The sequence below is a fragment of the Saimiri boliviensis genome, chromosome 2 (assembly GCF_048565385.1).
Source record: "Saimiri boliviensis isolate mSaiBol1 chromosome 2, mSaiBol1.pri, whole genome shotgun sequence".
Taxonomy (NCBI): Eukaryota; Metazoa; Chordata; class Mammalia; order Primates; family Cebidae; genus Saimiri; species Saimiri boliviensis.
This window is the reverse complement of record NC_133450.1, coordinates 76,128,190-76,141,711: the sequence shown is the minus strand read 5'-3', so window position 1 is coordinate 76,141,711 and position 13,522 is coordinate 76,128,190. Positions and strand designations below refer to the sequence as shown.

The 13,522-nt window shown below is 39.7% G+C and overlaps 1 protein-coding gene across 10 annotated transcripts in view; it reads right to left on the bottom strand.

The window, feature by feature from the left end:
* The window catches only part of GABPB1 (GA binding protein transcription factor subunit beta 1), a 68,714-nt gene that overhangs the window by 19,900 nt on the left and 35,292 nt on the right, over window positions 1-13,522 (bottom strand). For 4 of the 10 annotated variants that reach the window (XM_074393612.1, XM_010339490.3, XM_003928861.4 and 1 more), the window contains 4 exons: window positions 7,901-8,068; window positions 4,997-5,191; window positions 2,973-3,120; window positions 2,538-2,651 (listed from right to left, as the gene is read on the bottom strand). In XM_074393612.1, the coding sequence (XP_074249713.1) occupies window positions 2,538-2,651; window positions 2,973-3,120; window positions 4,997-5,191; window positions 7,901-8,068 (625 nt within the window). The remainder of the gene's footprint in view (window positions 1-2,537; window positions 2,652-2,972; window positions 3,121-4,996; window positions 5,192-7,900; window positions 8,069-13,522) is intronic. The other 6 variants (XM_074393614.1, XM_039469078.2, XM_003928860.4 and 3 more) reach the window with 3 other exon arrangements.

Below are 13,522 nucleotides of genomic sequence, written 5' to 3'. Positions count from 1 at the left end.
AACACAGTCCATCTGCTGCTACATTCTGGGTATTTTGTACCCAGAAAAAAACGTTTATTGTATCACTTAGCTAGTAAAAAAAAAAGAATATGAGCAGTAAAAATTAGTGTACCGGTGGTGCTTACACTATATTTTGGTTTACCATCATTTAGAAAGGGCAAGACAGTAGCAGAACACTTATTTCAACAGACTACCTATTACTAGAAAAAGCTACAGAAACAGATACATTCCAAAAGTAATAGTCGGAATAGTGATGCTTTTGCTTGAAATAAGATAAAATGGAAATTACACAAATAATTCAAGATTGTATAACTCAAATATCAAAAACCAAATTATAAACATTCTAAAAGAGCCCACAGATAATATGAATAAACTGCATGGGAGAGACTGTACATTATAGTGGTCACAGACACATACCTTGGGAATCAGTCAGACTTGGAGTACAATTCTCCTTTCTCTATTTAAATTATAGCCATATGCCCGTTGATAAACTTATTCAACCTCCACAAACCTGTTTCATTATATATAAAATGGAAGTACTACTACTGTATTTTCCAGATTCTAACAAGCCCTTGAAAAGATATAAACAAACATTTCTAGAATCAGGATGAGTCTGATGATTGATTCTAAAGAAACTAGACGGCCAGGAATCAGAGAAATAATTTGTGGCAGATTTAGCTTTCAGTATGTGCAAACTGAACTCTGAGTTGTTTATACTGGTGGTAACATACTTAAACTTTTACTTAATTCTCTTTTTTTTTTTTTTTTTTTTTTTTTTTTTGAGACAGAGTCTCACTGTGTTGCCCAGACTGGAGTGCACTGGCACAGTATTGGCTCACTGCAACCTCCGCCCCCCAGGTTCAAGTGATTCTCCTGCCTCAGCCTCCCGAGTAGCTGGGATTACAGGCACCCACCACCAAGTCCAGCTAATTTTTGAATTTTTAGCAGAGATGGGATTTCACTGTATTGGCCAGGCTAGTCTTGAACTCCTGACCTCAAATGACCCACCCACCTTGGCCTCCCAAAGTGCTGGGATTACAGGAGTGAGCCACCAGGCCCGGCCAGGTAACCCTTTAACAGTGGTTTACGTATACTATTTCCTAGTTCTATCAGTCATTCAGATTTTATAAGACTTAAAAAATAAAATTTATGAAAAAAGCAAGTTTTTTTGGTTTCTATTTTTTGTTGTTGTTGTTGTTGTTTTTTGTTTTGTTTTTTTTTTTTGAGGCAGGGTCTCATTCTGTCACCTAGGCTGGAGTGCAGTGGCATAATCTCAGCTCACAGCAACCTCTGCCTCCTGGGTTCAAGCAATCCTCTGACCTCAGTCTCCTGAGTAGCTGGGACCATAGGCACAAGCCACCACACCTGACTAATTTTTTTTTCCTTTTGTCTTTTTTTAATTTACCTGACTAATTTTTATATTTTTTGGTAGAGATGGGGTTTCAGCATGTTGCCCAGGCTGGTCTCGAACTCCTAGGCTCAAGTGATCCACCCATCTCTACCTCCCAAAGTGCTGGGATTACAGGTGTGAGCTACCGTGCCCAGCCAAAGCAAGTTGTTTAAACAAAAAGTCACAAACTAGTAAATCAAGGGCCAAATTAGATACAGAGACATGTTTTCTGTGAGCCATACAAGTTTTGTTTTGTTTTTTAATTAATTACCAATATTTAATGTTCTTTTAAAATCCAGATTCATAGCTTCCTACAAGAAAGAGAATCTGGGAATGCTGGACTCATGACTATAATCAGCTAGAGCTAAGTCAAAGATGTCCTCTAGCCCTCGCTCCACTCTTCAACTGGGCATAATCTCAATCCTGCCCACATTAGCCTTTTTTTTTTTTGAGACGGAGTTTCGCTCTTGTTACCCAGGCTGGAGTGCAATGGCGCGATCTCGGCTCACCGCAACCTCCGCCTCCTGGTTCAGGCAATTCTCCTGCCTCAGCCTCCTGAGTAGCTGGGATTACAGGCACGCGCCACCATGCCCAGCTAATTTTTTGTATTTTTAGTAGAGACGGGGTTTCACCATGTTGACTAGGATGGTCTCGATCTCTTGACCTCCTAATCCACCCACCTCAGCCTCCCAAAGTGCTGGGATTACAGGCTTGAGCCACCGCGCCCGGCACATTAGCCTTTTTAACCTTCCTGGCCTTTGTAAACATTTGAATCTGCAATTTTTTTTTTTTTTTTTTTTTTTTTTGAGACAGAGTCTCGCTCTATCACCCAGGCTGGACTGCAGTGGAGCAATCTGAGCTCACTGCAGCCTTCACCTCTCCAGTTCAAGCAATTCCCCTGGCTCAGCCTCCCGAATAGCTGGGATTATAGGCATGTGCTACCTCGCCTGGCTAATTTTTTGTATTTTTAGTAGAAATACAAAAATACAACGGGGTTTCGCCATGCTGCTCAGGCTGATCTCTAACTCCTGAGCTCAGGCAATCCACCCACCTTGGCCTCCCAAAGTGCTAGGATTACCTGTGCGAGCCACCACACCCAGCCTGAATCTGCAGCTTTTAATGTACACATTAGGCTTGTTTTTCTAACCTGGAGTTTCGGAAGAATTGGACAATGGTGCAGATGCTTCAGCTAAGGCAGCTAATGTAGCTAATACTGACGTAGAAGAGTTTCCAAACTGAACAGCAGATACACCCGTTTCATCTGTAAGAAAAAAGAAAATAGATTTGAATTTCTAAGGAGCTTAATCCAATGCATATTTCTGATATTCTATTTATCTTATTCAATTCTTAAACAAAGCTTGGATAACATTAGTTTTTGAAAGGTAATACTGTGGTAAATTTTACAATATCACCTTTCTTCAGATTGCTTTGTCTCATAAATATTTGTTTTTCTGTCAGTTACACCAAAGAAAACCAAGGTGGCTGGTATAATCTTACCCTTGTTCTCCAAGTCCTTTCTTAAAAGGATGTATACCTACTAAAGCATAAAATCCCAACACCTATCCTATATGCATCTCAATACCTGTTGCCTTGGATGAATTTTCTGAAGATACCAGACCTGTTAGGTTCACCACCCCTCCAGGTCCAATGATAAACTGTGGTGTTGCAGCATGTATTGTCACAGTGTCAGGACTCTCTGGATTTGTGTTGATTTGGTTCTGCATAGCAATCTAGGGGACAAATCACCACAGTGTTTTCAGAATTATAACCAGAACAAAAATTCTCCACATAATACAAACACACATATAAAGGAATATTCTCTAAGACGAATCACATAGTACCAGTGGAAATATTTGTCTAAGGTCCCCTGAGAGTGTAGTGGCATACCAAGGGTACATATTTATATCCTGAGTCCCCCTCTCAGGGAAAGTAGCAAAATCCTGGGAGAGGAGAAATGAGTATCTAAAAGGTCTTTATAGAACACAGAACAACTTGGACATTAAGCCAGCTGAGGTGGCAGGTGCCTGTAAGCCCAGCTACTCAGGAGGCTGAGGCAGGAGGAGTGCTTAAGCCCAGGAGTTTGAGACCACACGGCAACATAGTGAGACCGCCACCTCAAAAAAAAAAAAAAAAAAAAAAAACACACAAACAAAAAAAAAAATTGCTGCCCTGTAGCTATAGGAATTTAATTATTTCTTCTACATATGGCAATACATAATACCTCATGTACTAATTACTTCTCAATTACTTGCTCCCCAGCTTCAACTCCAACCCCTAAACTGCACAACTCCAACCCCCAAACTGCCCTCTTAGGAGTAAAAGGAATGGAAAGAGGCATGGTAGAATTCATTTTCCTGAAATAAAACATCTTTTAAGTAACTAGTGGAAGCTCAAAGGAGACAGTCTTAGAAAAGAAGAGTTCTGGCCAGGTGTGGTGGCTCATACCTATAATCCCAGCACTTTGGGAGGCTGAAGCGGGCAGATCACAGGGTCAGGAGTTCAAGACCAGCCTGGGTAACATGACAAAACCCCATCTCTACTAAAAATACAAAAATTAGCCAGGCGTGGTGGTGCGAGCCTATAATCCCTGCTACTTGGGAGGCTGAGGCAGGAGAATTGCTTGAAACCGGAAAGTAGAAATTGCAGTGAGCAGAATTGTGCCACTGCATTCCAGCCTGAGCAACAAGAGCAAAACTCCTTCTCAAAAAAACAGAAAAGAAAAGAAGAGTTCTAATACTGGGAACAAGAACAAGCAGATAGGAAAGAAGAGGTATTAATTAAAGAAGATAATTTATATTATGTCATCTGGCTGAAAATAAGAGAAGAAATGTTGGTTACCAGAAAAACCTGCCCAGCAGATCATGAACTCAAGAGATCGAGATCATCCTAGCCAACTTGGTGAAACCCCGTCTAAAAGAGGAAAGAGAAACCTGCCCCAAAGCCAAAAACAACAGATCTTTCTGAGGATGCTGAAAATTAGACTGCATTAAAATGCAACAAAAATAATAGAAAAAAGCTGGGGGTCGGCGGTAGCTCACGCCTATAATCCTAGCACTTTGGGAGGCCAAGGCAGGTGGACTGCCTGAGCTCAGGAGTTCAACACCAGCCTGGGCAACATGGTGAAACCCCATCTTAACTAAAAATACAAAAAATTAGCTCGGTCTGGCAGGGTGCATCTGTAATCCCAGCTATTCAGGAGGCTGAGGCAGGACAATTACTTGAACCCAGGAGGCAGAGGTTACAGTGAACCAAGATCGTGGCACTGCACTCCAGCCTGGGCAACAGAGCGAGACTCGGGCTCAAAACACACACATGCAACACATGCACACACACACACACACACACACACACACACACACACACATCTAAAGGGAAATCACAGAAAGTAATCATCTTATCTAATGTTAATGAAAAGACTGTGGCCTTATAATCAGGAAAATGAACAGTAATAAAGAAGAAGTGAAAGAGAAAAGGCCCATCCAAAATAACAAAGTCCAACATGAAAGGCTACAAACTAAATAGTTTAAATAATTCACAACATAAGAGATCCTACTACCAATAAAGCTTCTTTTTCTTTATTTTTTTAAATTAAAAGCCAAAAGTTACCTGTAATATCTCTGCTAAATCTTCATTTCCATTGTCTATTGAAATATCAAATGCAGTTTTACAAAATTTACTTTGTGTGTGTACATCAGCACCATATTTGATTAAAAGTTCCACCACCTCTTGATGATTGTGTTCTGTGGCCCAATGGAGAGCTGTCATCTTTAACATGTCTTTTGCATTGACATCAGCACCATGCTACAAAAATATTTCAAAGAGATTACTAAGATATGAAACATAATATAAAAAATTCCTGAGATGAAATTATTACTTCTGTGCTTTAAAGCAAGAACGAGTAACATAATCAATTCTTTATTTGTATATGTTAAATACATGTTCCAGGCCAGGTGCAGTGGCTCATGCCTATAATCCCAGCACTTTGGAAGGCCAAAGCAGTTGGATTACCTGAGCTCAGGAGTTTGAAACGAGCCTGAGCAACATGGCAAAACCCCATGTCTACAATACAAAAAATACAGCAGTTAATGGCTGGCTCACACCTGTAATCCCAGCACTTTGGGAAGCCAAGGCAGGCAAATCACTTGAGCTTAGGAGTTGGAGACCAGCCTAACATGGTGAAACCCTATCGCTCCTAAAAATACAAAAATTAGCCGGGCGCGGTGGCTCAAGCCTGTAATCCCAGCACATTGGGAAGCCAAGGCAGGCAAATCACTTGAGCTTAGGAGTTGGAGACCAGCCTGACCAACATGGTGAAACCCCATCTCTACTAAAAATACAAAAAATTAGCTGGGCATGGTGGCGAGTGCCTGTAATCCCAGCTACTCAGGAGGCTGAGGCAGGAGAATTGCCTGAATCCAGGAAGCGGAGGTTGTGGTGAGACGAGATCACGCCATTGCACTCCAGCCTGGGTAACAAGAGAGAAACTCCGTCACACACACACACAAAAAAAATACAAAAATACAAAAATTAGCTAGGCATGGTGACATACATCTGTAACCTCAGCTACATGGGAGACTGAGGCAGAAGAATTGCTGGAACCCAGGAGGCAGAGGTTGCAGTAAGCTAAGATCACACCACTGCATTCCAGCCTGGGCAACAGAGCAAGACTTGTCTCAAAAGAAAAAAAAAATACAAAAAACTAGCTGGGTGTTGTGGCACACACCTGTGGTCCCAGCTACTCAGGAGGCTAAGGTAGGAGTGTTGCTTGAGCCTGGGAGGCAGAGGTTGCAATAAGCCAAGATCATGCCACTGCACTCCAACCTGGGTGACAGAGTGAGAGACTATCTCAGGAAAAAACAAATATATACATATATATATACACACACACACACACACACACACACACACACACACACACACACACATGTTCCAGCAACAATCACCACTTATCTGTCACTTAATTTTTCTCTCATGCTGAATTTCCTGTTTTCCTTCTCATTTCTTAGGAATGGGACAATTAGTTTTTTTGTCACGAAGCTATGGGCACAAAGAGCTAGAAGGCCTAAGAAATGAAGGAAACTATGAGCATTCCTCTAAAACGGGCAACCCCAAACTTTTTACACAGGGGGCCAGTTCACTGTCCCTCAGACCATTGGAGGGCCGCCACATACTGTGCTCCTCTCACTGACCACCAGTGAAAGAGGTGCCCCTTCCTGAAGTGCGGCGGGGGGCCGGATAAATGGCCTCAGGGGGCCGCATGTGGCCCACAGGCCATAGTTTGGGGACGTCTGCTCTAAAACCTTCTTTAATGTTTGTATGGCAGCTGGTCCCTTGGTTCCTCATTTGCACACATACACACACACAAATCCTTTGCTTTCAAAACCAGTGCACCCCAGAAAAAATAAAAATAAATTACAGAAAGGGGGGGAAAAAAGGTGTAATATGAAGAATTAAAAGAAAGCTATCTATAGATATATTGTCCAATATGATAGCCAATAGACACATGTAGTTATTGAGCATTTGAAATGCTGCTAACCAGAACAGAGATGTGCTATATGTATAAATACACATTGAAAAATACCAAAAAAATAAAATGTAATATATCACATTAATAATTTTTATACTGAACAGGGCATAGTGGCTCATGCCTATAATCCCAGCACTTTGGGAGGTCAGGAGTTCAAGACCAGCCTAACCAACATAGTGAAACCCCATCTCTACGAAAAACACCAAAATAGCCTGGCATGGTGGTTGGCACCTGTAATCCCAGCTACTTGGGAGGCTGAAGCAGAAGAATTGCTTGAACCCAGGAGGCAGAGGTTGCTATGAGCCAAGATCATGCCCCTGCACTCCAGCAAAGGTAGACTCCGTCTCAGAAAAAAAAAAAAAATCATTTTTATACTGATTTCATGTTGAAATGATATTAATCTTTGTATACATTGGGTTAAATAAAGTATAAAATTAGAATTACTTTATAAATGTGGCTACTAGAATATTTAGAATTACAGTATATGTTGATTTGCATTTATGGCTTCCATTGTATTCCTTTTGGATAGGCTGATGTAGAGGCCAGGATAAGAAAGATCAAGCAGAACATCTATCACTCTACATTTCAGAATTTTCTACACCACTTAGGCATTTAGATGATTACAGAAAAATCCCATTTATATTATTTGCTAATATGTTTGTTAATCATTCAAGCCTACTGTTCTCCCTTCCATGAATTGTGACTATAAGACAAAGCTGTAGTCCCTCACCATAAGGTAGACCAAGGTCCAAGAAATCAATTAGTTGACTTAACTAAGAATACACCTAAAGGAAGTTTTGTCCCTCCTGAAATGAAAACTGTAAGATAATTTTCATTTAATGGGCTTAAACACACAAAAAATGAAATACTACAGGTAAAATACTAAGTAGGCATTTAACAAAAACTAGTTCCCTCTCCTTATAAAACTGTGAAGTCTTCGGGGGCTTACTTTTAAAAGCAAAATGCATAAAGAGAACACACACCTTAAGTAAAACCTCTACTATGCTGGCATGGCCCTCAGAAGCTGCCATATGTAATGGTGTTCGGTCCACTTTGGTTCTGGCATCTCTACTTACACCAGCTCGGAGCAGTACCTCTGTGGTAGAATAATGACCATACTGTGCTGCTAGATGAAGTGGAGAAGTTCCCAGCTGTACCACAGGAAAAAAAATCCATATTTACCATTATCGTTAGCACACTTCTGTTTACATAGTAAACAAATTTTCTTTATATTATCTGTTTACATAACTCAAAACTCAAAAGAAATGACTTGATTCATGCTTATCACATCCTCTTCACAGACTCCCTGAAGAATTACCAAACATTCTCAATGAAGAAGAAAATCCATTATTTCTTTTAATTCAAACTTTCTTTCTTCATTTTTTTAAAGCAGATAAGCTGCCAAAATAAAATTAATTTCATTAGAAATTAGAGATAGAGGCAGTGCACAGTGGCTTACAAAGCCTGTAATCCCAGCACCCTGGGAGGCCGAGGCAGGTGAATCACTTGAGGACAGGAGTTTAAGACCAGCCTGGCCAACATGGTGAAACCCTGTCTCTATTAAAAATATAGAAATTACCCGGGCATGGTGGCACATGCCTGTAATCCCAGCTATTTGGGAGGCAGAGGCAGCAGAATCGCTTGAACCTGAGGGGCAAAAGTTGCAGTGAGCCGAGATCGTGCCACTGCACTCCAGCCTGGGTCAGAGTGAGGGAGGGAGAGAGGGAGAGAGGAAGGGAGGAATGAAAGAGGAAAGAAAGAAGGAAAGAAGGAAAGAAGGAAGGAAGGAAGGAAAGAAGGAAAGAAAGAAAGAGAAAGAAAGAAAGGAAGGAAGGAAGGAAAGGAAAGGAAAGAGAAAGAAAGAAAGAAAGAGAAAGAAAGAAAGAAAGAAAGAAATTAGAGTATGAGAGACTCTTCTGTGTATTAGAATGTGTTCTTCATACCAATCACATAAAACTTGGTAAGTTAACTTCATCTGTAAAATTCATATCAAATAAATGTAACAGTGTATATTTTAAGTGGATCAAAATTGCTTTGTAGGACTTAAAATATGAATGTATTAAAACATCTCAGTGATCTTTTTAAAGGGATTTTTTTCAAAGGAAAATTCTTAGGTCCACTTGCCAAAGTTGAATTAGGACAAAACCAAAACAGTGCCCAATTCTCCTGAAATTGGCTCCACGTCATTAAATTGACATCCACAATACATAGAGTGAGCACTAAAATATGAGGGAAGGAAGATTAAGTTATATCACATGCATTTAAAGGCACAGAAAATCCGTACAACTCTCTGATTACCATGTCACTTGATATTCCAAAGAACTAAGATATTTCCCTAGAACATGAAATTTGCTAATTTGGACTAAGGAAATTTACACATATAAATAGTTTATGTTATGAAGAGATTAAGTGAGATATATGTACAAAGGTCCTTAGTCCTATCTCCTCCTCCCTCCCCACCCCCTCCCATATATATATTTATATCTATATATATCTATATATAGATATATACATAAATACATATATATTTTAAATACATATATATCTATATATAGATACATAGATTTTTTTCCTTCTTTTTAAATCAGAGACAGGGACTCACTGTGTTGCCCAGGCTGGGGTGCAATGGCTATTCACAGGTACAATTATCACACACTACAGCTTTGAACTGCTGGGCTCAAGCAATCTGCCCACCTCAGCCTCCAGAGTAGCTGGGACTATAGGCACACACCAACAAACCCAGATAAACCTTACATTTTTAAGGGAAGGTCATCCTAGCAGATCAAAGAAGATCCTTAAACAATCCTTTCTTTCTCTGTGTTTTTTCAATTTTTCTATAATTAGCGCTTTCCACACTCTTAAATTTCAGTATTTAATGAAAATATCTCAACAGCCCATTTATCAATCAGGAGTTTGGCTCAGCTTGACATTAGGATCTACTTCAGTATTTTTGTCTTCTTAGACCTTTCCTTCTTGGTTATTGATGCAAAACATATACACATATATGAAGGATTTGTTTGTTTGTTTCTGAGACACAGCTTCACTCTGGCACTCAGGCTGGAGTACACTGAGGTGATTATAGCTCACTGTACCTTCAAACTCCTGAGCTCAAGTGAGCCTCCTCCCTCAGCCTCCTAAAGTGCTGGGATTATGGATGTGAGCCATCACACCTGGCTATGTAGTTTTTGTAGTTTTTCGGGTTTTTTTTCTTAATTCATTTTTTTAGAGACAGGTTCTTCCTCTGTTGCCCAGGCTAGAGTGCAATGGAGCAACTGTAGCTCACTGTAACCTCTAACTCCTAGGCTCAAGCAATCTTCCCATCTCAGCTTCCAGAGTAGCTAAAACTACAGGCTAAGCCACCAAGCCTACCTATTTTTTTGTTCCCCCACCTTTTTTTTTTTTTTTTTTTTTGAAATGGGGTCTCACTATGTTGCCCATGCTGGTCTTGAACTTCTGGCCTCAAGTAATCCGCCAACTCAGCCTCCCAAAGTGCTGGGATTATGAACGTAAGCCACTGTGCTCAGCCGATATATGTAGTTTAAAGAAAAATAATAAGGCAAACACCTGTGAATCAACACTATAGTCTAGAAATAAAACGTTGCCAGTTATTTAAATCTGGCCAGGTGCAGTGGCTCATGCCTATAAACCCAGCATTTTGGGAGACCAAGATGGGTGGATCACCTGAAGTCAGGAGTTTGAGAGCCTGACCAACATGGTGAAATCCCATCTACTAAAAATAAAAAATTAGCCAGGTGAGATGGCAGGTGCCTGTAATTCCAGCTACTTGGAAGGCTGAGACAGGAGAACAGCTTGAACCTGGGAGACAGAGGTTGCAGTGAGCCAAGATCAAGCTACTGCGCTCCAGCCTAGGCAACACAGCAAGACTCTGTCTCAAAAAAATAAAAAATAAAAAAACTTCCCATGTTATGCTCCCTAGTCACAAGCCCCACACCAGCCCCAGAGGTAACTAATATTTTGAATTTTATGGCAAGCATTTCTTGGTTTTCTTTATATCACTTATATCTCCCTAAATAATATACTTTGGTTTTGCCTGAGTTTTATTTAAATAGAATCATATTGCATGCATTTCGCTGTCACTTGCCTTCTTTTGCTTGGTATTAAATTAATGAGATTCATCATATTAATAAATATAAGTACAGCTTACTATACTCTGTGTTTTACAATATTCCACTGAATGAGTTAACCACAATTAATTTACCCTATCTAATCTACTGATGAACATTTGGGTAGTTTATAGTTTTTTTGTTATTAACAATAATGTTGCTGCTAAATACAGTAGTCTTATATGTGTTTCAAGCACATGAACAAGTTTCTCTTGGGAATATTCTCGGAAGTTCAACTCCTACATCATATAGTATGCACATCTTCAAATTTGCTACATGCTGCCAAACTGTCTTCCAAAACAATTATACCAATTCCATACTTCCACCAAAATTATGTGATACTTCCCACCATCTCCTCACCAAGCCTTGGTATTATTCAACTGTTTTTGTTAATCTGATGGATATATAATAGTTCATAATTTTACTTTGCATTTGCCCAAATGTTAATGTAACTGAGTATCTTTTCATATTTATCGTTCACACTTTCTCCTTGGTAAAGTACCACATCAAGTCAATCTTCTATTGCCTTGTCTTTTTATTGCTGACTCATGGGAATTCCTTATGTAGTTGGATACTAATCCTTCTTAAGATCTTTTTGTGTTTGGGAATCTGAGGTAGATCATGAGGTCAAGAGTTTGAGACCAGTCTGGCCAACATAGTGAAATGCCATCTCTACTAAAAATACAAAAAAATAGCCAGGCGTGGTGGCAGGCACCTGTAATCCTGGCTACGTAGAGGCAGGAGAATCACTTGATCTGCGACATGGAAGTTGCAGTGAGTCAAGATCATGCCATTGCACTCCAGCCCAGCCAACAGTGCAAGACTCTATCTCAAAACAAACAAAACAAAAAGGTCTTTTTGTCTTGAGGTACTACAGCATCCTTATGATACATCTAGATATAGATTTGTTTTTAAATTGATCCTGCTGGAGATTTGTTAGGCTACTCAAATCTGTGAGCTGCCATCTTTTATCAGTTCTGGAAAATTCTCAGCAGTTACCTCTTCAAATTATTTCATCCCTATTTTTGCTCTTTTTGTTGGATCTATGATCAGATGTTAGACTTTTTCACATGATCCTTCATGACTTAACATCTGTTTTACATCTTCTGTCTATTTTTATCTGTGTTATAGCCTGGATCTTTTTTTCTTATCTTTCAGCTTACTAATTTTCTCTTTAGCTGTTATTAAAATCTTATTTCATGTCCTTATAGGTCTGATTCTGTTGTCAGTTGTTTTACCAGGTTACTGTTCAAACCGCCATGTGTTTGTGTGTTTAGTTATTTCTGACTGCTCACTTTCCTTTGAATTTCATCTGCGGATATGAAGCCTGGGATGAAGGCAGGTTCCTCCAGAGAAAATATTCATTTGCTTCTGTCAGGAATCTGGGGTAATCCCTAGTCCAAAGATCACTTCAAATTCATTTCTCAATTTACAGCTTTTTAAACTAAACAAGATTTTTTTTTTCCTCTTTTTTGAGACAGAGACTCACTGTGTTACCTGGGCCAGAGTACAGTGGCCCGATTTCGGATCACTGCAACGTTCACCTTCCAGGTTCAAGTGATTCTCCTGCCTCAGCCTCCTGAGTAGCTGGGATTACAGGCAAGTGCCAACATACCCGGCTAATTTTTGTATTTTTAGTAAAGACAGGGTTTCACCATGTTGCTCAGGTTGGTCGAGAACTCCTGACCTCGTGATCCACCTGCCTCGGCCTCCCAAAGTGATGGGATGATAGGTATGAGCCATCGCACCTGGCCTGACTACACAAATATTTACGAGGCTGCAAGTGTGTACAAGGGATGCCTTGTGATTCCAAATTCTCACTACCAACGTTTTTTCCTCTCCATTTGATGTCTTGGTTCACATCAGGTCATTTTCTTTGCAGCATCAAGGCAACAGGGGCAGGTAGAAGAAGGGACAGGATATTTCTGCTTTACCCTTACATAGAAGGTGCAGCTCTTTGGGATTCCAGAATTATGAGATCTCCTATTAGACTTCTCTCCATAAACAGTCTCAGGTCTTTACCTTTAGTATCCCAAGCCAATGAGGTGGAAAAAACCACCAGGCAAATGTGAGTTCACCTAATGTTCTTAGGGTAAAATTTCTCTGGGTTCTAGCCTTCTCCTGGTTTTACAGGTTAATAATCTCTTTCTTTCTAACTCAGAAGTGTACTTAAGGAAGATTTTCCTTAAAATATTTAATCAAAAAGTCTTTATTCTTTAAAAATACAGGTTGAAACATGTATGGATGAAATGATATAGTCCCTGGAATTTGCTTCAAAATAATACAGAACAAAAAATTATACAGTAGATGGAGTTATAAAGGAAACAAGATTCATCATAATTTGATAATTTTTGAAGTTGGGTAAAGGGTATTGCAGGAGTTGATATATATTTGAAATTTTCCGTAATAAAAAATTTTTGTTTTTCATGAAAAATTTACAAATAGCATGGAACAAAGGAAGGCAAAAACAATAAAATAAAA